Source organism: Debaryomyces fabryi (genome assembly GCF_001447935.2).
Source record: "Debaryomyces fabryi strain CBS 789 chromosome Unknown contig00100, whole genome shotgun sequence".
Lineage (NCBI taxonomy): Eukaryota > Fungi > Ascomycota > Pichiomycetes > Serinales > Debaryomycetaceae > Debaryomyces > Debaryomyces fabryi.
Window position 1 is genome coordinate 15,810 of NW_015385526.1, and position 22,151 is coordinate 37,960.

The following is a 22,151-nucleotide window of genomic DNA, read 5'->3' on the forward strand; positions in this document are numbered from 1 at the left end:
ATATCATCTAAATCGGTATATACAGGATTTGATTTTTTCACAGCTATTCACAATCATAGGTTAAAAGTCTTCACCATTCACTGATGATTTCTTGAATACACCAACAAACCCACCTCCAACAACCTTCAAACCGACCTTGGGTCTACATATGGAAACTTTTTCTTCCGATTCTCTAGTGAAAACGGTTTTAACGTCCCATTCTCTCGTTCCTCCACCATTCCCTGGAGGAAGTTCAATAGTCTTAGTCAAAGTTAAATCGATTAGCTTGTCAGTATTATGCTCCTTATTGTCTGACGTGCGTCTTGAATCTTCGATGACTTTTTTGCATTGCAAAATTTGGGTAACTGAGGGACAGAATACTATCAAAGTAGCCTCGAGCTTCATATGCTTGGCAATATCATGCAAATAGGCTTCTGGGTTTGGCAAATCAAGAAATACACCACTTAAATATGGATCCAAGCTTTCTTTTTGTTCATTTTGTTCCTCTAACCAAGCTGATGGTGTTTCAGAAACGTAAAATTCGACATCGTCCACATACCTTCCGTTCTTATAATTACTTACGTTCGATTTTCCAGCAGACGAATGCATAGTATTCCTATCTACAGAATGTAATATAGCTCCCCTAAGCGACTTATCGTTGTAATGTTTGGCCAAGCCATTTGCTGCATGTATAGCATTACATATTGACAAGGTCAAAGAGCCATTTCCAGTACCCGCTTCCAAAAAATGTTTAGGTTCACTCTCAAGCTTTATCACATCCGCATCCTTAACCATATTTGGGAAATCTACATCGATATCTGCCAATTGGACCAAAATGCTAGCATCGAATGAGTATATAGGTTGGGCTAATCTTTTAACCAAAGATGTGTATTCATCCAAAGTTGGTTCAGTAGCAATAAACTTATCGTCTCCTATATTGAACTTCTTACTCTCCTTCATTTTATACCGAAGATAAACTCTTTTTGGTTTACCAATTATATCATCATGAGAAAACTCTCCATTATGAGTTTGAACGACTACACCTTTTTTTAATGGTTTTGTTAAGTATGCTTGTGTCGGGTTTTTAAGTCGACGAACAATAGCTAGGTCACCTTCTTTAAACGTATTGGCCACATAAGATAGGAATTGTTTTCGAACCAAAGGCATTGGAATATGGTAAAATAATATTTTATCTCTTCCATCGCGATATCAAATCGCATAAATATTGTACATTAGGCTTAACAATTTATTTATCGTGTTAGCTTCTTTATGACTAAACTAATATTAGACCCTTTATCTTTGTCGTTAGAATTTCCCAAGGCTTCAGAATCCAGAATACATAGAGTTAGAATATTATGTCAGGTGGTAGAGTATGATGATTTGACTGCTACTCTTAAAGTGTGTCGGGTGCCTACTATACACAAATTGCATACAGAAATCAACTTAATCGATGAACCAACAGTAGAAGAATGCACGTTGAATGTAAACTTAATAGGAGTTTTGGATAAAGTAAACGTTGAAACAATCAGTGTTGGCTCAATCGTTAATATGGTAGGATATTTTAATGGGGCAGACGTGAATGTTATTGAATGCTACTCTGTTAATGGGTCATCCATAATACCAGAAAATAATGTGAAAGTTTTAGAGGAAATAAGCAAATTAAGGGATTTTGAATGAATTTCTATACATTTATAAAATTATTAACGTCACTACTCATCTAGAGTATCTGATTTGTCTTGCAACATAAACAGTGACGAGCTTAATCCAAAAGCAGGAGTCACTGATGTTAAAAATTGATCCCAAATCGATTCTACTGCGGCTTCAGGTAAGTCAAATTGTTTTGAATCTTTAAGAGAACTGCTTTGATTTTCCAATTGCCGTATTGAAGCTGCTTGTGATTTATAATTATTAGCCTCTGTTTGTGATGAATGTCTCTTGTTTTCAGCATTAGAATTATCAACAACATTATCGTTACCTATTTGGTCGTTTGCCTCAGTTGGTAATGACGGTAACTTATCTAAGTTATCAAAGAAATTAATTAGGTTATTTCCGGAGCTTTGTTGATCATTGTTATTAAGTAACTTCGACGACTTGTCAATACTAATCCATTCGAACGTAGGTGGTGATTGAGATATCTTATCAATATTATTATTCACTTCATCTTCTTTTGAGTTAGCATTTGATGCAAAGTGAAAAAAGTTATCTACCACATCCATCTGGGGGGTTTGCTCGATGATCTTGCCACTTTCTCCGGAATCAGATCTTGACTCCAAATTCTGAACTAAATTGTCAAGATTCGAATTAACATAGCCCACGGGTTGATTGTTAGCAATTTGCTGAGCCGTAGGAATATAACTATCAATTCCATGCATTATTTCATTATATTTAAGTTTCACTACAGCTGCTGTAAGGACCTCGAAGCTATGACGGCAATTATAAGCAGTAGCACATTTGTCAATTAATGAGTTTAAAACATTAATACATTCTCGTGATACCTTTTTCACTTCATTTATACTATTCTGTCTGCAGACATCGTCACTATTATAAATAGCATATAAATAGCAAGTTCCAGCCAAAAATAGATTATGAACTGTAACCCACGTATAGTTAATGCATTTACTCGCGTGTAACTGATTATAGCAATGAATAATTTCTTTCGATGAATCTTGAAGCCTTATAAAATCAGGAACCGATAATTTATTATTTTTTGGAGATAGTCCATGGATCATTAATATTGTATGGTTATAATTCAAGTTAAAGAATTCAACGTTAAAATCACAATTCATGTCTCTTTCAGCTTTCGGTAAATGGAGCTTCCAATTCTTCAATCTTTCGATTATGTCCAATTTCCATTCATGTAGATCAGAAAACTTTCGTGGTATATCTGAGTCTTCGTACAAAATTTTCTGAACTTCACTTTGAATTCGTCTCATTTCGAAGAATTCTAATGATACAGATTTATATGTTGGTGTTTCGCTCTTAAGAATCAGAAGATCATTATAATTGTTCTTCTCTATTAATGAATCATCCAAGGTACAAGGAAATGGGGTGGCTATACTTTCTTCAGGTATTCCAACGGGTCTACCTAAATAAAAGCAAACTTGTCTGTCCAAAGAGTATGTGCACCAAAATAGCCTTCTTCTCTTATCTTTCGTAAAATAATCAATTGAATTTGAACTTTGATTAGGAGTCTCTTTATGTAATCCCAAATCAACACACACCCTTAAAGCTAACCCAAGAACGTACCAAACTCCAGGAACAGTTGGTCTCATAAGAGAATATAAAGTAAGTAATAGAATACTTTGTAATGATTCCAACTTATCCGGTGATGAACTTGCTGTCTCAAAGTATCTGTTTGCTGCTATTTTAAAAGAGTTGGATATATTTGAATGATATTGTAAATGATGAACAGAACTAGAGATTGCAAAAACCATGCTTAAAAAATATAGTGCTTTATGAAACTTTTTAGGTGGAATAATAGTATTGGATATTTCATTTGGGTCCCCATTATTATGAGAATTGTGTAGCCGCTTTTGAAACTCTTGTTTATACTGAAAAAACCAGGTATCTTCATCTATAATATTCTCTCCTTGAAAAAAAGATACATTTATCGGTGAGTAATTATTAGCTAGGATTACACCCTCATCTATTTTACCATAAATTGGGATAAAGTACTTTTGTATAAATTCTTCTCTGTGAAATATTGGTAATTGAGGGTTTGATTGTGAAAAGAAAATCATCAAAAATTCTTGGGCAGTGCTTTTTGGAGGCAATATAGCGGGTGATGCGTGAATGTCTTCACATCCCATTATTGGGTCTATTCTCTCTTGATCTTTGCTTCCTTTGTGGCTCCTTATTGCAGTAAACATCAATTTTGAAAACGAAATTTCTGATCCCTCGAATATTGACGCATTGATATCCTCGAATGGTAGCTGTTGCTTCGGCACAGGTGGCAGACCATGTAACTGACTACCATCAGTAAAATTAGTTATTGGCTCATCATCATGCTGAACCTCAGCTTCCTCGGTAACTTCGGTGTTGTCATTGGGATAGATTCTTCCTTGGTTTACCTGCTCTTCTAATTGCATGATTCTATTTTCCAAATACATGACATAAGACCTAGGAACCTCCCTACCTGTAACTGAATCTAGTCCAACACAATCAGCGTTCGCTTTAGCACATTTAGTACATTTTGGAAAGTTTTGATCACATTTAATCTTCTTCACCCTACATCTCTGACATGCTGATATGGATCGGGAAATACGTGATATTTGTGAAAGAGATGGCGATCTTTTGTTATTAAAATCAACACCCTCTGAATTGCTCCTTTTCGCAGGCATTTGGTACTTAATATTCACAATTCGAGTGTTTATACCTTCGGGTTTAAGTATATATTAGCGATGTTGATTTTTTTCATCGTTCGTAAATATTGATAAGCTTTATTATGAAGCCGCACTGAGTCTACAAATCGAGCAATATAGATAAGAAAATTCTTACTTTTAATTAAATAAAACAAATAAAGAATAATAATACATTGCAATAAGAAGCAATTTCAGATATACACAATTAGCTTAAGTGTTTGATATTAACCTTATCTAATTGGAACTTAGCAGATAATCTTGGAATTAATACTTCGTATCCTGCAGTCTTACATTCGAAATCGTTTGGATCATCTTCAACATGTAATGTTGTCACTAACGAGTCCGAATTCAAAGGGTATTTAATATGAGTAAAATCGACTTGTTTGGATTTTAATTTTTCTTGACTACCATCTGATAAAGGTGCAGGGAATTTACGAATACTCGTGTCCACTTCTTCTTTGTAGATCGATTGTTTAGCGAGAATTAAATCAGCCCAATTACGTTTATTCAAGAAAAGATGGTTATCTCTAGGCTTTCCGTTTGGGTGTTGAAGGAAAAGAGGAACAACATCTTCATCAGTATTTTTATTAAAATGATGAATTTTTGATCTCTTATTTAATAATTTAGCCATGGGATCTGGTGGTGGAGCATTGATAATAGCTGAAGACGTAACATTGAAAATTAATCTAGGATCTAATTCTGGATGCTTAAGGACATCGATATTTTCTTTCTCGACTTCTTCAGGGTAATCAGTCAAAACATGGAAATTTGGATAGTGATGGATCTTAGATTTCAATCTACCAATACAACACAAATGAACATCACCCGATAATATAGTGACTCTGACACCATTTGCCGCACCAAAATCAATCAACTTTTTAACCAAATAATTTCTTTCACGCTTGTGGTTTGCAGAACACCAGTGATCGTTCAAGTCATCCAAAACTTCAACCCCGCCATCAAACTCATTCACTAAACCCTTGTTAATTACACCCTTTGCTGCTAAAGCCTTAAGTGGTTTTAAGACAGGAGAACTTAATATCCATTCTAACCAAACTAAACGAGGGTAAAGAATAGGCACACCTAACATGACCAAAAGATGCTTAACCTCAGGAGCATTCTTAATTTCCGTCTCTAAACGGCTAAATATCTTCTTGTATGTACCAGGCTTAATGATTTCATTCAATTTTCTTTCTGTTCTACAATCCAATCCTAGCAAACTAATTTCCTTACCTAATCTAACGTAGTTTGAATGGTTCTTCTGGTTAATGTAAGGACCTGGGGTATCAGATAAAATCCAGGACGGCTCAGCGTCAGTTGAATTGTGAACATTCTCATGAGGTGACATATGGTGTTGGAACAACATATAATATTTGTATGCGATGTTCCCAACTGCTTTGAAATAATCTTGAGACATAGTGGAGTTGTGGTACGAACCAAAACCATCTATGATATCATGATCATCATAAATATTCACAGAAGGAATTTGAGACATGGTCATAGGAAATAATGTCTGGTATGTTCTACCACTGGAACCCTCCCAGAAACCTTTACCAAACCATGCCATGTAGTGGTTCAAGTAATAGTTTTCAAATTCACGAATGGTTCCGTCATCAACTCTCATGTGTCTTTTCTTCATAGGATTTCTTTCAGAGAACCACTTCTGTAAGTTCTTGGAGTGCAATTTAATAGAATCAGAATAGATTTGGTCCCCCCCTCCCAACATAACGTGGTAATGTTGTTTGGCATGCTTTTGCAACACATCGAACCAAAGCGAAGACTTATATTCCTTTGGATCACAACCTAAAGAAAACCCATTACAGGAGTACGAAATCACATTCATAGACTGTTCGAGTGATGGCACGAAGAATTGGTATGACTGTTTATAGCAATCATTGATGAAATACTTAATCTTTTGTTCATAATCGACCAATGTCAAGTCAACATTGAATCTCCAGAATTGAAATCCGTCCTCTGTGAAGAAATTGGTTCCTGGAAATTCGCCCACTGCTAAGTTTGGCTTACTTCCCTCGTCCACTGCAGGCCCAATTTGATACGTAATCTTTGGCTGCACTGCATCATTGCCTTCAACCTTATTCACAAGCAATATCGTAGCTCTATAGTTCTTAGTGTTGTCCTCTAAAGTACCGACCAATTTCAAGATTGGCCCACATCTAATGTCTAACCCGCCAATTGGCTCACCAATGGGCAATTCCTTAGGCACGTTTTCTCCGCTCAGCTTGTTAATGTGCTGAAAATCAGCAACGGGGATTGGTTCAAACCAATTCGAAGCATCAACTGTCATTATAATAGTACTTATATCTCTATATTAAATTGTATTATATTATTATGATATCAACAATTCAATTGGTTTAAGTAGCAATAAAACCTGGATGAGACAAAATTTCGAAAACAATGTAAGCGTCTCATTCCTTCATATATATCCTACTCTTCCTAATCATGACAATTACCGAACCGTGTGTGGTCACACTACAATCTATATACTGTATGCATCTATAAACATCCATACATACACATATTGGAATATATTACTCGGATAACTAACGTATGGTATCATCTTGTACTATTCTACGATTCTCATTGCCCATGGTATTTTAATCCGTACTTTAACAGGTTCTTCGCTAGCATCACTTATATAATGCGAGTATTCTGTATTGAGTAATTTTTGTTGCCGAGTAGTAAGGCTATCTTCGTCGAATTATGATATTGATGGAGTCTTCGATATACATCTGTCAAACTGTTATTCGGTGAATGACGATGATGGTCTCTTAGTAAGTGGCATTCCATGGCCTATGATAGGGTATGACGTAGTATCAGCTAGCCAGCCGCGCCAAGCAGCGAAAACATGAAATAGCGTGGCTTACATAAGCCGACTTATGGTAGCATATGCTTGTGCCGAGGTACACTGGCACTAGAACAAGTATGGGTGCAAGGAAGAGTGTTCCCATAGGTGATAGAAGCTACGTGAATGCAAACTTGTACAAAAGGAATACAAATAAGATATAAATACGATTAAAATGATAAAACTAGCTATGAAAAATGGATGCGAGTGCCATGGATCAGTGCTTTTTTTCCCTTAAGAGAAGCCTTCCGCTTAACATGTCGGCCACTTCAATCATTTCAGTCCAATGGACGACTCTACCCTTTCTCAATGGGATATTTGCGTCGTTGGCAAACAAAGCTTTGACGGAGTTGAATTTAATTTGGGCACCTTGGATTCCAAGCACAACCGCAGAGTTTTCGTCCTCTTCCTGTTCGAGAATGTGTTTAATACTGGTCTTGATGCCGGAACGAGATTGTCTATTCGCCTTAGAGGCATTCATGTCCAGAATCAAGCCTCCTAACTTTTTATTCCAGTCTTCGATGAATTGACACGACTTCACGGCAAATCTGCATGCATTGACTCTATCCATAGACGTAGGAGTGAAACCTTGTTGGACGTGACCAGGAACAGCAGTTCTAGTTTCAAACCTTCCACCAGCAGATTCCTTGATAATATCAGCTATGAGCTCGGTGGTATACACGGAAGAAGCTTGTTCGTTTCTGATAATCATTTTCCCGTTGTTATATTCACCTCTGTCGTCTTGGAAAACTTCGTACAAAAGATCTATATCTTCTTGTATGGTCTTCAAGTCCATCTTTGATTCTGGAGTATATGTAGCAAGTGATCCAGTGATCAAACCACAATATGAAGCTACGAAACCCGAATGGCCACCTTGAACCTCTACCACAAAAACTCTTCTTCTTGATGAAGACGCTGATTGCTTCACAGCATCACAATATTTAACCAACTGATTCATACAGGTGTCACCACCTAACGAATATTCTGTACCTGGTACATTATTAGACACGGTAGCAGGGATGACAACCATTGGAATATTGAAAATAGGATATTGGTGTTTGTTTTCATCCAATTCGTGTAAGGCTGTAAAACTTTCAAAGCCACCGATTATGATTAAACCTTGTAAGTTATACTTTTGGAAATAATATGCAACGTTACCAAAATCCTCACTTGGTAAGGATCTATTAGTACCAATTTCCGAACCACCCTTATTATGCCACCCTTCGACATCTAACCAGCTTAATTCTTTTATTTCACCTTCATTGATTAAACCATTAAACCCATTTTGAATAGCAAATAATTTATGACCTTTCGACATACAGTATAATGCAGCCGCTCTTGTTGCCGCATTTAAACCAGAGGAGGAAGCACCAACATGAACAACACCAATGTTCAATCTTTCTGCCTCAGGTAATATTTTCAGTCCGTCGTCATAAATTGATGACGATAAAAAGTGATGATATGCGTCTTCGAAACTGGAGTCTCTCAAACTCATTGCTTTATCGAAATCCTTATTCTCAATAGCGGTAGCAACAGACTTTGTTAACTTAACTGCTTCGATCAAAGGCTTTCTAACGATTTTGTTTTCTAAACTACCAATCATAGGTGAGGGATCGTCTGGAGTTAATTCTAATACAGCTTTGACTGCATCGACACCCTGTAATGTTGCCAATAAACGATCATATGCTACTGCAGTACCTCCTCTTTGAACGTGGCCTAAAGTGGTAATTCTAGTATCCAAACCCAACGACACAAGAACTTTTTGAACTTGATCTGGAGTAATAGGATTCAAATCGTCATCAATTGCCCCTTCTGCGATAATAACAGTCGTATTTCTCTTACCCTTTTGTCTATGTCTTAAACAAACATCTTTCAACTCGTCTTCCCATTGTCCGGCCTTTGGTGGTCTTTCAGGAATGAAAATAAAATCAGCTCCAGTAGCAAGACCTGCCATCAAACCTAACCACCCACAATGTCTACCCATAACTTCAACGATAAAAGCTCTGGAATGAGAAGAGGCTGTAGCATCAATATAATCAACCATTTCAGTGATTCTCTCTAATGCTGAATATGCTCCAATAGTAGAGTCAGTTGAAGCCATATCATTATCGATTGAGCCGACTAATCCAACCATTGTCAAATGTCTATATGGTTCTACTTCTTTCGTAGTAAAAGTACCGTTACTGACCAATTCATCTACTAATGAAGGCCATTCAGATCTAAATAAATCAGCTCCGGTCAATGATCCATCACCACCACAAACAATCAATGCATCGATACCGTTTAAAATCATATTACGAGCACCAGCTAATCTACCTGAACGTTCACGGAATTTAGCACATCTTGCAGTACCAATAGCTGTACCACCTAATGACAAGTACGATCTAACATCCGCCCATTCCATTTGACGCAACAAGTCACCACCTTGGACTAACCCCTCGTAACCTTCGTAAACAGCAAATACGTCACAGCCATAATAAATACCTGCTCTTACAACAGCACGAACTGCTGAATTCATACCTGGCGCATCACCACCAGAAGTCATAACAGCAATTTTTTTCTTTTTAATTGTCTCAGTTGGTTCATCCTCAGTATCTTTTGTTCCCAAACGATCTAATGACGCGAGAATTTTTTCGGTTTTATACTTCAAGTAATCATCTGGAGAATCAAACGACCTTTTGGATAAGGGATTTTCGACGTTCGAGAAGTTCAAAGTATTACCCATAGGATCAACTACTCTGATTACCGTATCGGTCGAACTTACTATTTCAGTTTTTAAATCCTTAGTCAAAATATCCTTGACTCTTGGCAAATCCGATGTAAAAAAGTTCAATTCTTTTGCCATATTGCTCAAGTCATCTAAAGAAGATAATCTAATCTTGACAGTTGTGGCCAGACTTAATTGTTCGCATCCATCTCCATTATACACTGGTAGCTCCTGCCAAGGTCTAACACAGCCATTTTCATCTGTGTTTTGCAATGGAAAAGACTCTAACCAAAGCTCCTTTAAGGAATCATTCGAAATCCCTATCTGCAATTTAGGCTTACTTTCCGAATTGTTAGCAATTTTAGAAAAATTCTTAGTTAATCTAAATCCCAACTTATTATAGAAGTTGGCACTTTCTTCGAAAACTTCATGTTTATTCGTAATTAACGAAATAAAACTAATTCCTTGAATATCATTCCTCGGAGTTGGCATTTTAAATTTATTCTATTAGCAATGTTCAAGCGAAAAAGAGCTAGAAATCTATATCTCTCAATTGAAAACTATTAATTGATTGTACCGCCCTTCTCCGTCTCTAATTGACAAGTCTGAATGGTCAAATGTTCGAGGGAATTTTATATAGTCTGTATCTACTATATTAATGTTCTTTGATCATCCGATGCTACAAGTCCGGAGCTTCTGAAGCCGAATTCATTACGTCATATGCACGACTTTTTTTTATTCCTATATATTCTATTAAAGTACTAGAATTATAACTAAAATTTCGACAGCTATGGCCTCTAACATAGTCATCCATCGGTTGGTATTCGAAACACCCAGAATGGCTGCTGCAATAGTGTTGTTTTGAAAAACTTCTGCAATGTTTGTGTCGGAGGGCATCGCCGGGGGAGTTTTTTCGCTGCTAACAATATTTGGCTTAACTTCGGACGGTGTAGTTTTTTCTTTAGGAGTTCGTTCGTATTTAGAGTTTTTATCGTTCTTCGTACGAATGCTTGTATCAAAGTCTCTAAAAGCATTTTCTGTTATTTCAAACTTGTTCTTGGGAGGCCATTTCTTATCTGAATTCTCATTCGTGATCCAATCATCGAAGCTGTCTCCATACCTGTGTTGGAAGCCAGTTGAGTAGTCAACAACATGAAGATTCCTGATTAACATAGAGTATGGTAGCTCTTCATAATTAGTGTCACCTCCAGACCACTCAATTGTTCCTGGCTCGTTTAATTCATCGCCTCCAGCCCATAAACTAAACTTGATATACATAGGTGCATGCGGGAATCCTTGAGGGTGGTCGTTCGTCACAACTCTAATAACATCTCCGTCAAGCAGCCATACAATCTTTTCTTCTGTCCATTCAATACCATATTTATGGAACTCGTCCATAGGAGGAACATCCATTTCGTGGTATCCACCTCTGTCATGCGTGGATGTATTTCCTCTGATAAAAAAATTAGTTTGGAAAGCATAGGGGTTGCTACCAAACGTTTCGGCTACGTCAATTTCATCCAAGTTCTTGCTCTGTAGATAGAACGATGAGATTATTCCCGACCCATGCGAAGCCTTTAATTCCACTTCTGCTCTGCCGTACAATACCTCAAATGTCGACAGGATCGACGGGTTATCAAACCTCTTGCGGATCGAGAATTTAAGTCCTGAATCATAATATTGAACAATTGGGGGATCTGCTGAAACTTGAATATTTTCTTGTCCACCAGCTAGGAATTGCTGTGTAGGCTTATGTATACCTTGAGCTTCTGCAACACAATTGGGATCGTCCAATGAAGTGCATGCTTCAAGTAATTCGAATTCGTTGGCAAGGACGCATCTCCCTATAACCAATAAGATAATTGAAGTTATTTTCAACTTCATATTAGAATATTGTAACTTCTTAGATGTAAGATTATGAAGGTATGGATGATTAAAAAGTAGGATCGGATAATTGTGGTTTTATATTGCAGCAATTTTTTTTTTGTAACCAATATGCGGCTCGAGCGTAATAAAATTTCTGATCTTCCGATCAGCATAACGAAAACATCAATCTAGCAGACTACAAAAATGGCAGATGAGGGTACTGAATATTCAGAAGTGCATAGAGTTTTACTCACTTACATAATATCTGTTCGATATATCAGTCATAGTGAATTGGAACCCAAATTTGGTACGATAGTACAGAAGCTTAATCGAGAACTTCTAAATGATAAGACATTAGAAGATCTTTTACAAGAGCATATAACATCCATAAATAGTAAAGTAAGTTTGCACGGTTTTAAAATTGACAAGATTAGACATCAAGTATCGGGGCAGTTACATTACGTCTTAATTAATACTGTATCGAATGAAGTGATTAAAGGAAATACAAATTACTCTGTAAATGAGCTCGATACGATCAAACGAATAATAGACGAACTAGTCGAATCTAGCAGTATAGATTTCTCCATTGGAGTTGTCAATGCTACACAAAAGGTATCTAGTGGGTTGAACAAAACTATGAAGGAGGCTGGGTCTGTGATCACCAAATTCATTGATGATGGATGGTTTAGTCTTACATTTAACGATCGATTAATATTATCTATACGATCTTTAAGTGAACTCAAAAGATATTTGATAGATAGATATGGTATTGTTAGTTCCCAAACTGATGGAAAGATATTTAGTTGCTACCAATGCAATGAAATCAATACTTTGGGATTAAGATGCCCTATGGTCTATTGTCAAATAAACTTTCATTATAAATGCTTAGATATTTATATGAGGAATGAAACTAACAAAGGAAGATGTCCCAATTATTCCAATTGTTCGTACCATTGGCCAGGAAGTGAATTATCAAATATTGATCCGAAAAGGATCGGAGTCGATCCAAACTCATTGTATAATTAATTATGTAGTAATCTATACGTCAAAACTATCTAAGTATTCCGCTTCGACTTCATCAATAAGGTCCCAGTACCATTCGTCTATTATAATTTCATTGTATCGTTCGCTCATAGGTCTTACATCGTTATCTAATCCAGCTATTGGGAACTTAAAATCAGGTCCTGGATTGATGCCCACAACCCCGTTTTGAAAAACTGAAAGCATTGGATAGTATCCTAGTGAACCATCATCAGTATTCTTGTATCCTGTATTCTGCAGTTGTCTTGTGTTGTACGAGACGTTCAATTCGGCATCTTCAAGATATGTAGGTAAGAACGAATACAAATTTTCAAACATTACCCCGATTTCAATCCCATTCTTAAAGACAGTAATCTTGGAATTTGGAATGGTTTGTAAATTCGTTGCTTCCCTTGAGTTCCCAGCATTTTCCAAAATAGCTTTCTCTCCGAACACTGTTACAGGGTTTAACAAATGGTCCATCTTCTTTGTAGTGGTATATTCGTATTGTTCATAATACAACGCATTTTTATACTTGATTGGAATTTGATCTCTTGAAATATTATTATATTTAGTAAATTTTTCATCATCATTATCGGCTTCATTGTTTTTCTTCGTCTTACGCTTCTTCTTACCAGGATGACTGTCATAAGATTGTGTACCTTTTTCCTTAAGTTTCTGATTAATAAAATCATCTATTGCTTTTTTGTGTTCTTCTAAAGACGGTAACTCGATAAGCATACCAATTACATCTCCGCTTTTAAACCCAGCAACGCCTATTTCTTTACAATTTTTCATGAATTCCATCGGCCTACTTAATGTAATTTTCTGCCCATTTAAATCCCTTAATCCATAACCATAACCGTCGAAGCCTACTGGAGCTTCTAAGCTTGCTTCTTTGCGAGCGAACCCAATTCGTACATGGCTTTTATCGGCAGAAGTATTTGCATTTATAATATTAAACTCAATATAATGTTTTCCTTCTCTGACACCAATATTACTTCTTACTGACCTCCATCCTTGTAATGTGGATACAGAGCTCAGGTCGCTATTGAATATTATACCCTGTGATCTATCAAAATAACTTGGACGGACGATGAACGGAGGTAAGTCAGTTGTTGAGTATAAATTCGATGGAAACAGGGGATTCGGTTTACAAGGTTTGTACTTAAAACCTCTCTTGTTAAAGGGATGATCATCAGATTGATAAAATTTATCTTCATTTATTTTCTTTATTAATTGTTTACTTGGTTCTTTCCCGTCGTTCTTAGTCAAATCTAATTTTTTAAACGGTACAGGCTTTAAACGAGGTTGAATTATTACATTGTGTTGTTTCTGCTTCAATTGTGATTTCAAATTGTTATCGTTGTCCTTTTTATCTTTTGATCTAGTAGAATATTGATGAGCTGTGGTAGAAATAGGAATTGGTGCTTGTGCTTCATTATAAAGGGTCTCCTCTTTCACCTGTGGTTCAATTGAAGCATCCACGGATGTCTCTATGGGTTCTCCCAATTCAGGTTGATCTGAAACCTTTGCTTTGTCAATTGTCTCCATAATATATGGCTATATCGATAATACTTCTACTCCTGTTAAGCGTTTCTCTCAGCTCGCGCACTAAATAAAAATTCGACGATTATGTTAGAAACTGTGAATCTACATGCTATTACTACGTAAAATAAACGATCAAATAAATTCATTGTCTTATTAGTAACTACCCTATCCTATTCCTTAAACTTATTTCTTTAACCCAATTTTTTTCCAGAACGATTTTTTTCTAGGTTTTTTATCTTCTTCATTGCTACCAAGAGATATATTGTCTACCTTTGCTGATTTAGTCGAATTAATCGAATTCAAAGACCTATCTTTTTTATTGTTTCTTATCTTATCATTTTTAATTTCTTCTTCTTCGTCATATGATATCATAGATTTCACTTTATACATCTTTTCTCCGTTGTTTTGATGATTATTATGATTGTTAAGCTGTGAATTATAAATAGAATGCATTTTGCTGTTGAAGACAACGGAATCATCAAATTTCAACCCACTTGATGACAGATCCCTGCTCTTCAAAGCTTCGAGATAATTGTTCAGCTCATTTAAAGACTTGTCTGAAATTATTGATAAAATATGTTGGAATTTATCAATGCTATCCAAATTTAATAAATTATTGACCTCTGCCTTCAAATTTAAATCTAAATCGGAAGCTCTTTCTTCAGTAGGAGTTCCACCATAGCTTTCGATTGACTCATTTGAGGACGTGTAAATAGATATCCCAGAGCTCTTGCGAGAATTACGGGGCAATTGATGAAATTTAGTTGCATTTCCCACTACTATCACCGGGACTGTGGAATACTTAATAATATAGGAACTAAATTTGATCATATAGTCATCGACCTTCTTTTTCTGGAAAGCACTAGGAGACGGAAGTGAGTGCCTTTTCAAGTCACTAGGGAGAGAAGAGCGTGGAATACCCGTAGTTACACCACTGGGTTTCGATTCCGAATTACGCTTCATTCTTAATGGATACTTAAAGTTCAAGTTAGTGGACTTATTTCCGATTATAACCAACATTGGCTGATATTGTCTGTAAATGTGAGCAAGCATATACTTGATCCCAGTTCTGTTTTTGGTAGATATACTCGTCTCGTCGGAAGCTTGATCGGTAATGAACTCCACGGTGATCTTCACTCTTAAATCTACAGGCAATTCACGAGTTATATAGTTTAGCAAATTTTCACATTTTGCTAACAATAATTCATCAGCCGTGTGCTTTTTCTTCTTCTCCTGCTCTTTTATGAATTTAGCAGGTATGAAACTGGTGACTACCAAGTAATCCCCATCATTCAAAAACGATGGTTCTTGCTTGTTTCCTATCATTAAGAGCCAGTCGAGTGCATTCCACGTATGCTTTCTTCCAGATATGACAGTAAGTAATGTTCTGTTTGCCGTTGTCAGGTCGTAATCGTTATGCTTAACCGTGAGATTTATCGATTTGTAGTTATTCTCATTCGACGTAGGGTAAGTAGCTTTGCTAACTACATTAGTCGATGTTTTTCTAGACGACGGAAGGTAGTAAGTTTTCTGCGAGTCAAAACGAAACTGCTCAACATTAGAAACTTTGGATTTGGTAGTAGAATATTGCGGGTCCAACGCCATCAAATCTTCGTCTGTCATACCCACATACGATTTCCGCCTCGCAGGCTCTACTTGTTCCTCATACTTGTTCCCATCTTCATCTATCTCTTCATCAGAATCGTAAACCGCAGAAGTCCCGCTTCTTGCGATCTCGTTCAAGTCTTCATGGTAGTTGATTCCTGCTGTCTCGCCGATTTCTAGGTTACGTTGTGCCTGTAACGGATTGAGTTTATTCTTCAATATAGATTTCGATGGTGGATCTGGTAAATGATATCGTTTGCGCGTGGTGGTATAATTGTCCCCTCCACCATAGATCTTAGGGAAATCCTTAAAAAGCGAACCAGGTCCCGGTGGACTTCCATAATTGATCTCTTTAAACCGTATATCTCCCGTCTGGTTACTGCTTTTCGTGTAGGCCCCCGATAAGGCATCCTCCTCGATATAATCGGGGCTTAAATTGTTGAATGATACCCTCCTAGCAAATGGTGATTGTGCTTGTGGTTGTACCGTTGAGGTAGACATTCTATATTAGTCTACGTGTAGTATATAACCCAATTACCTATCTAAAAGTCAATAAAATCAGTAAAAGTATGAACTTTCAAACTTTATGAATAATATATGGTGCCGATTCATGTATTATATACAACGAATGCCAAGGACAAAAACTGTATTGTTCGCATGAAAATAAATGGACTGTTTGCTAATTTTATATCGATGATCCAGCCCTTGCACTAATTGATTAGTTAAGTACTAATGTATCGCTATATCAAGTGCTCAAGTAGTCTCGTAATTACTGGCTTTGTAAATTACTTCTAACAGCTACCGTAAGTATATATTTAAAGCAAAGTTGCATTGGAACCAGCATTTGCCCAATTAGACAAGCAAATTGCCATATGCCAATTTTCATCGTACCCCCATTTATCTTATCGGCGAGGTCATTGACACCACCAACCACCAACCACCACCGCAGCATTTCGCGCGAAATGATCATGTAAACCTTTCCGCAGTGACTGGGTCAGACTATTAGACAAGCAAATTAGCTTCTACAAGTAGCATAAACTAAGTTAAGCGAAGGCTACGGCTGGAGTGCGTATTAAGGGGTATGTGGGTATTTGGACGTATATTTGGACGTATATTTGGACGTAATATGGACGTAACATGATGTAGAATAGGTTCCGGGTATACAATAGTACTATTATTCAGAATTAGTATTGGTGTATAATTAGTTAATACTACTACATTAAGTATATTAATCACTGAAAGTACATCAAAAGCGATTAAAAATATTAGAACCAGCTAGCAATTACTACAGCACAGCCATACGAGAAATGTAGCCACTATTATTCACCGTAAGCGCATTAAGTCCGAATTCCAGAAGCATGCTCAAAATAGCACCTTTTAAGGTTCTTTCTACACATGACCAGAAGTAAGTGAATATTCATCTGGCGTTTACACATAACCAAAAGTAAATGAAAACTCGTCTGGTCATGAGACGGTACAAACCGATTGACAACATAAGTCTCTCCTATTCGCTCGTAGCCGATAATGGAATTCCGTATTCATACATCCATACACCTATATACATGAGCACCGCGACTTACCCCGGTAGATAGAGATCGGCCAATGCATCGGACAGTGCATGGGTTGCTGATCAATATTCTAGTTTATTATTTCTTGTAGTATATTGCGAATGTTTAAGCGTTGTTGAAGATGCTATCAGATTTTCGCATATCACAACAGGGTTACATAATGGGAATATGGCTAAAGTTGCGAGGGGGTAACTATTTACGCGGAGACTCGAAGTGGAGGGTTTAAATCAATATAGTATCTTTTGCCTTATCTCAAAGTCCTCAGATACTTACGCAACGTAGACAATGTCTTGGATGTCAAACATAAACCTTACTTTTCGTAAGTGTATGGCCCCCACTCGTGTTTACATTTTCCTGAGTGCATTACTCTGGTGGATGGTATCTGCATAATATGTCCAATTACGGATGGTCGTCTACACTCAATTCCTTTCACGGATTAAAAAGGCTCAATTTTTCACGTGCATAAGGTGCAGGTCGGACCCAAACCTCACCCATCTCTACCCAACACCCATCGATCTGTATATTCGGAAACTGTTATTACACGCCAATTGCTAACCTGGGAACACTTCTTTGTATAGACGCAAATAAGAAATCCACATTTCCTATTTGTCGATGGTACATTTCCCCCTTAGCGGGTTGCGCTATCCTCAATGTGAGACACTTGTGGTATATCTTAATTACGAGTTACATGCAACTTACATTTTGTGTCCTGACATGGTGGCCAAAATAAATTGTTCGCAAGCGAAAAATGCCACCGTGGACCGTTGAGGTCATGTAAACAATTGGGTTCGACGCGCACCTATGTCAATTTGCAGCCAGCCTCCTATCTTTTATTGGGCAACTTATAAAAATCCCTCGGCCAAATGCGCTCCTACTACATGCCTTTCACAAGCCCAACCCCAACTTCCCGACACCATTTCCTATTAAGTAACAAACCACCCATCGACACACAACCCAGCCAGTGCCCCATATCCATTTCTTCTTGTAAGCTCTGTGCGACTTACGGAATGCCATTCCAAGGTTAACTCAAGCGAAGGGCACTTTTTCGCACACTCTTAAACAGCATCGGAAAGCACCAATAGAGTGTGCATAGGTCACTGGCGCATGTATGTGTGTGTGTGATACTATGCACAGGCTAATCCGTTAAGTAATCCCCAGAAATCATGTTGTAGCCTTTCGTACGACTCAGGTAAAAATTTTCGCCTAATTAGCTTGTTTTGTGACATAAGTCTCACTGCATTTCAAAAATAATTTGTACAGAATATATATACAACGTAAAATCTTTTCTTGTGGTAGTGATAATATTATCGTTGTTAAATAAAAAAAATATCGGTATTGAATACATATATCAGCTTCAATATATTAACAAACAGAAAACATTTAGGTGAGCTGTTGAATCGATAAAAGAAGCGAAGTTTTAAGTTGACCACTACGACCCGTACAAATATTGCCGGGTAAACCAACTTACATTAAAAAAGTCAATTACATGACATAGTATAACTTATAATTCATTGTACGAATCATATTATAAGTTATTGAGATAGTGATCAGTAATATACTAAATTTTGACGCAGAAATTGCTCAAAAAGGTCGAAAAGGAGTATTATGAAAAATGAGTAAACGACAAGAGACCCCTATTAAGAAGAATGCGTTTGTCCATAAACTCTATTCGATGTTAAACGACCCAGAGCTCGTGGACCTTATCTGGTGGACGAGGGAAGAAGACAGCAATACTTTTGCGCTCAGTCCTGGAAAGGACTTTGCGAATGCCCTCACGAGGTACTTTAAGCATGGAAATGTGGCCAGTTTTGTGAGGCAGTTGCACATGTATGGGTTCCACAAGGTTTCAGACCCAAGCCATGCTAGCGCCGCAAACAATGATTCAGAGTTGCCGGTGTGGGAGTTCAAACATTCGAGTGGAAAATTTAAGAAGAACGATGAGAGTTCGCTTGTCTACATTAAGAGAAGATCGTCGTCCAACAACGCGAGAAATGTGTATAACAACGAGAATGATGCCAATGTCGTGATTCCGACGTCAACCCCATCTCCCGAGCATGCTCAGTACCTTCAGGAGGGCCATCATTACTTGCCTCAAGGTTATTATTTCTATAATGGACACCAGGTAACCCATCATATGTCACCACAGTTGCCATTCCCTCCTGGAGGTGCACCAGTACCGCTGCATCAAACAAAACAACCCCCAATGTATTATACTCAAAAACCCATGCCATCCTCAGTTCCACATGAATATGCACAAGATAACGCATTGGAGAAGCCGAAAATGCAAGACATCCAACGGTCCATATCACCACAATCACAACCAGCTCCGCAACATCAAGTACCTCAGCTGCCAAAACCTCTTCCTATGGCACATATTCAACCACCAATGTCACAGGCTCAAGCACAACCATCTCTGCAAGATACGACAAAGCCACCCTACTCTCAACCAGATTCACAAGATACACAGCAACCCCAACATAACACACCAAATTTACAATTCAGGAAAATATGGGAAAATGATAATCTGCATTCCAGACCTCGTAACCCGTCACTTTTATTCGATCCTTTGGTGCCGGTTCCTGTGACTTCACAATTACAACCACTTCATCAATTACAAAATACAGAACAACAACCTCAGTCAAGTTTCTCGTATTTGTTGCCTAGGTCAGATTCACGTTCATCATATGCAAGCGCGAGAGAGTCCATCACGAGTACCAGAGACTCGTTTGCTAGTAATAGAGACTCGATCGCTAGTGGTAGAGAGTCACTTGCGAGTGCAAAGGATTCATTTTCGAGTGCGAGAGATTCGTTTGGTAGTGCTAGGGATTCCTTCGGAAACTCAAGGGATTCATTTACGCTTTCGAAAGATTCAGATAGGCTCTCCATCAAATTGCCACCTCCTTCTTCAATTCATAATCCAACTTTTTATACAAATAATTCAAACTCTCCATTTTCGTCGGTGTCCGACTCGAATTCCCAAGCATCAACAATTACAACTTCGAACCTACCAAAGGCACCTTCAAAGGATTCTCCATTAAGTTCTACGTCTACATCTACAATTAAAGTTAAATCAAATTCAATTCCAGAAACATCTACAACGGCTAAAAGGCCTTCCATTTTCCCGTCACATTCAGTTCATGAGAAATTGAGGCCTTCATTGATCGAGTTACATTTTGGCACATCTAACAAAACGTCAATTTTAAATCCACAACATGACTCAATTGGTTCTCAGTCATCACATAATTCAGTATTTTCGAATAACTCTTCATTATCTTCAACATCGTCATTTCATAGAACCTCCTCATTTGGTTCGATCTCACATCATCCCATTTTCTCAAACAAGAATTCAATTTCAATTGCACCTCATGAGGTATTACCGATTTCTCTGTTGTCACGTTCAAAAGGATCGAATCTGGAAGAAGGGATAAATCCGGACTCAAAAGATTCTACACCTGCTTTGAACTCTCCAAAGGTGCCCCAATTGAATTCACCTATAAAAAGGTCTTCGACAACTGCAATTCCCACTACTAATGGAGGAGCAGTGGCTCTGAAAATTAGATCTTTAAACAGTTCACCATTATCAAGACTGTTGACTAATGAAGATTTAATAGCTGGAGAATCTAGTAACACAAGGGCTTTTAATACAAAGGTTTCTATTCATTCTTTATTGGAGGATGACCATGGAGATGAAAAGATTTTGTTGCCAAGCAAGAGCAATATAAAAGCTGGTCTTAGAGAAGTGAAGGAAGTTATCACCGAACTCAATGAAGATAAAGACGCTAATGAGGATGATGAGGTGAAAGACACACAACGCCATTCAAATGATTCTCAGATCCCTCATAACAGCATCCAACACTCAAAATCGCTAGTCGATCTGAAGAGACAAAAACTTGACTAATCAAATGTATATTATTATTATGCTGTCATTCTATAATCTATTTTATTTATGTATTATTACTTAATGATATTTCTTTATACGTTTGCTTCATTCACGCAAAGATAACCTACGCAAAGTCATTAAAACGGCCTTTTCTTCTTAATTTTTGACTCGAATAATAAATTTGAGCCTTTTTTGACCGAACGGGCTTTAGCTATCAGTTCGTCGTCACTATCACTATTATCTATGCTAGTATTTTGTATTTTCGCCTTAGGTTTGGGAGTATTTATATTTTGATTGAAGCCCTTCCTCTTTGCCTTATCTCTATTTGTATTCCTCATTTTATTCATTAATGCCATCATTGGTTTAGAATTAGTCTTCCGTAAAGAACTATTTGAGTTATTTCCATCCTGTAGTCTTTTAAACTTTGTTTCATCAGAATTTATGAAGTCTCCTATACTTTTATTCGACTTTTCGATATTGCTTAACCCTGATCCTTGAGGTATAATTGGTAAATTAAGAAATGAGTTCTTCTCTTCATCGTTATGTGCAATTTCGTTATTAGGCTCTAACCAATTTAATATCTTGTTATTGGTATGTGAAATAGCTAGCTGAAACTTAGCTTGAAGTTCTTCTTTTTTCTTAATCTCTTGTCGTCTATTACCTTTAGACATTATTAATTATGCTATACCTTAACTTAATCTATGGGCCTTGTGATGCCTTTGATTAAAAATTAAACACTTAATGAATCTTC

The 22,151-nt window shown here is 37.2% G+C and overlaps 11 protein-coding genes across 11 annotated transcripts; 3 read left to right on the forward strand and 8 right to left on the reverse strand.

The window, feature by feature from the left end:
* Positions 1–60: 60 nt before the first annotated feature.
* On the reverse strand, positions 61–1,146 carry AC631_04079 (uncharacterized protein; the record flags this gene model as incomplete). The annotated part of the gene is made up of 1 exon (XM_015612908.1): positions 61–1,146. One exon carries the CDS (start codon positions 1,144–1,146, stop codon positions 61–63), a length of 1,086 nt encoding a protein of 361 aa, XP_015466264.1.
* Positions 1,147–1,248: 102 nt separating this feature from the next.
* On the forward strand, positions 1,249–1,656 carry TEN1 (Ten1p; the record flags this gene model as incomplete). The annotated part of the gene is made up of 1 exon (XM_015612909.1): positions 1,249–1,656. One exon carries the CDS (start codon positions 1,249–1,251, stop codon positions 1,654–1,656), a length of 408 nt encoding a protein of 135 aa, XP_015466265.1.
* A 32-nt stretch (positions 1,657–1,688) lies between these two features.
* PPR1 (Ppr1p) lies at positions 1,689–4,319 on the reverse strand (the record flags this gene model as incomplete). Its single annotated transcript, XM_015612910.1, has 1 exon — positions 1,689–4,319. The coding sequence occupies one exon, from the start codon at positions 4,317–4,319 to the stop codon at positions 1,689–1,691; it is 2,631 nt and encodes an 876-aa protein (XP_015466266.1).
* Positions 4,320–4,545: 226 nt separating this feature from the next.
* Positions 4,546–6,645, reverse strand: AC631_04082 (uncharacterized protein; the record flags this gene model as incomplete). Its single annotated transcript, XM_015612911.1, has 1 exon — positions 4,546–6,645. One exon carries the CDS (start codon positions 6,643–6,645, stop codon positions 4,546–4,548), a length of 2,100 nt encoding a protein of 699 aa, XP_015466267.1.
* Positions 6,646–7,420: 775 nt separating this feature from the next.
* On the reverse strand, positions 7,421–10,402 carry PFK1 (6-phosphofructokinase subunit alpha; the record flags this gene model as incomplete). Its single annotated transcript, XM_015612912.1, has 1 exon — positions 7,421–10,402. The coding sequence occupies one exon, from the start codon at positions 10,400–10,402 to the stop codon at positions 7,421–7,423; it is 2,982 nt and encodes a 993-aa protein (XP_015466268.1).
* A 261-nt stretch (positions 10,403–10,663) lies between these two features.
* On the reverse strand, positions 10,664–11,794 carry CRH12 (Crh12p; the record flags this gene model as incomplete). The annotated part of the gene is made up of 1 exon (XM_015612913.1): positions 10,664–11,794. The coding sequence occupies one exon, from the start codon at positions 11,792–11,794 to the stop codon at positions 10,664–10,666; it is 1,131 nt and encodes a 376-aa protein (XP_015466269.1).
* A 186-nt stretch (positions 11,795–11,980) lies between these two features.
* AC631_04085 (uncharacterized protein) lies at positions 11,981–12,802 on the forward strand (the record flags this gene model as incomplete). Its single annotated transcript, XM_015612914.1, has 1 exon — positions 11,981–12,802. One exon carries the CDS (start codon positions 11,981–11,983, stop codon positions 12,800–12,802), a length of 822 nt encoding a protein of 273 aa, XP_015466270.1.
* A 12-nt stretch (positions 12,803–12,814) lies between these two features.
* Positions 12,815–14,350, reverse strand: ASH2 (Ash2p; the record flags this gene model as incomplete). Its single annotated transcript, XM_015612915.1, has 1 exon — positions 12,815–14,350. One exon carries the CDS (start codon positions 14,348–14,350, stop codon positions 12,815–12,817), a length of 1,536 nt encoding a protein of 511 aa, XP_015466271.1.
* A 180-nt stretch (positions 14,351–14,530) lies between these two features.
* AC631_04087 (uncharacterized protein) lies at positions 14,531–16,453 on the reverse strand (the record flags this gene model as incomplete). Its single annotated transcript, XM_015612916.1, has 1 exon — positions 14,531–16,453. The coding sequence occupies one exon, from the start codon at positions 16,451–16,453 to the stop codon at positions 14,531–14,533; it is 1,923 nt and encodes a 640-aa protein (XP_015466272.1).
* A 2,679-nt stretch (positions 16,454–19,132) lies between these two features.
* Positions 19,133–21,418, forward strand: SFL2 (Sfl2p; the record flags this gene model as incomplete). Its single annotated transcript, XM_015612917.1, has 1 exon — positions 19,133–21,418. The coding sequence occupies one exon, from the start codon at positions 19,133–19,135 to the stop codon at positions 21,416–21,418; it is 2,286 nt and encodes a 761-aa protein (XP_015466273.1).
* A 119-nt stretch (positions 21,419–21,537) lies between these two features.
* Positions 21,538–22,071, reverse strand: AC631_04089 (uncharacterized protein; the record flags this gene model as incomplete). Its single annotated transcript, XM_015612918.1, has 1 exon — positions 21,538–22,071. The coding sequence occupies one exon, from the start codon at positions 22,069–22,071 to the stop codon at positions 21,538–21,540; it is 534 nt and encodes a 177-aa protein (XP_015466274.1).
* Between the last annotated feature and the right edge of the window lie 80 nt (positions 22,072–22,151).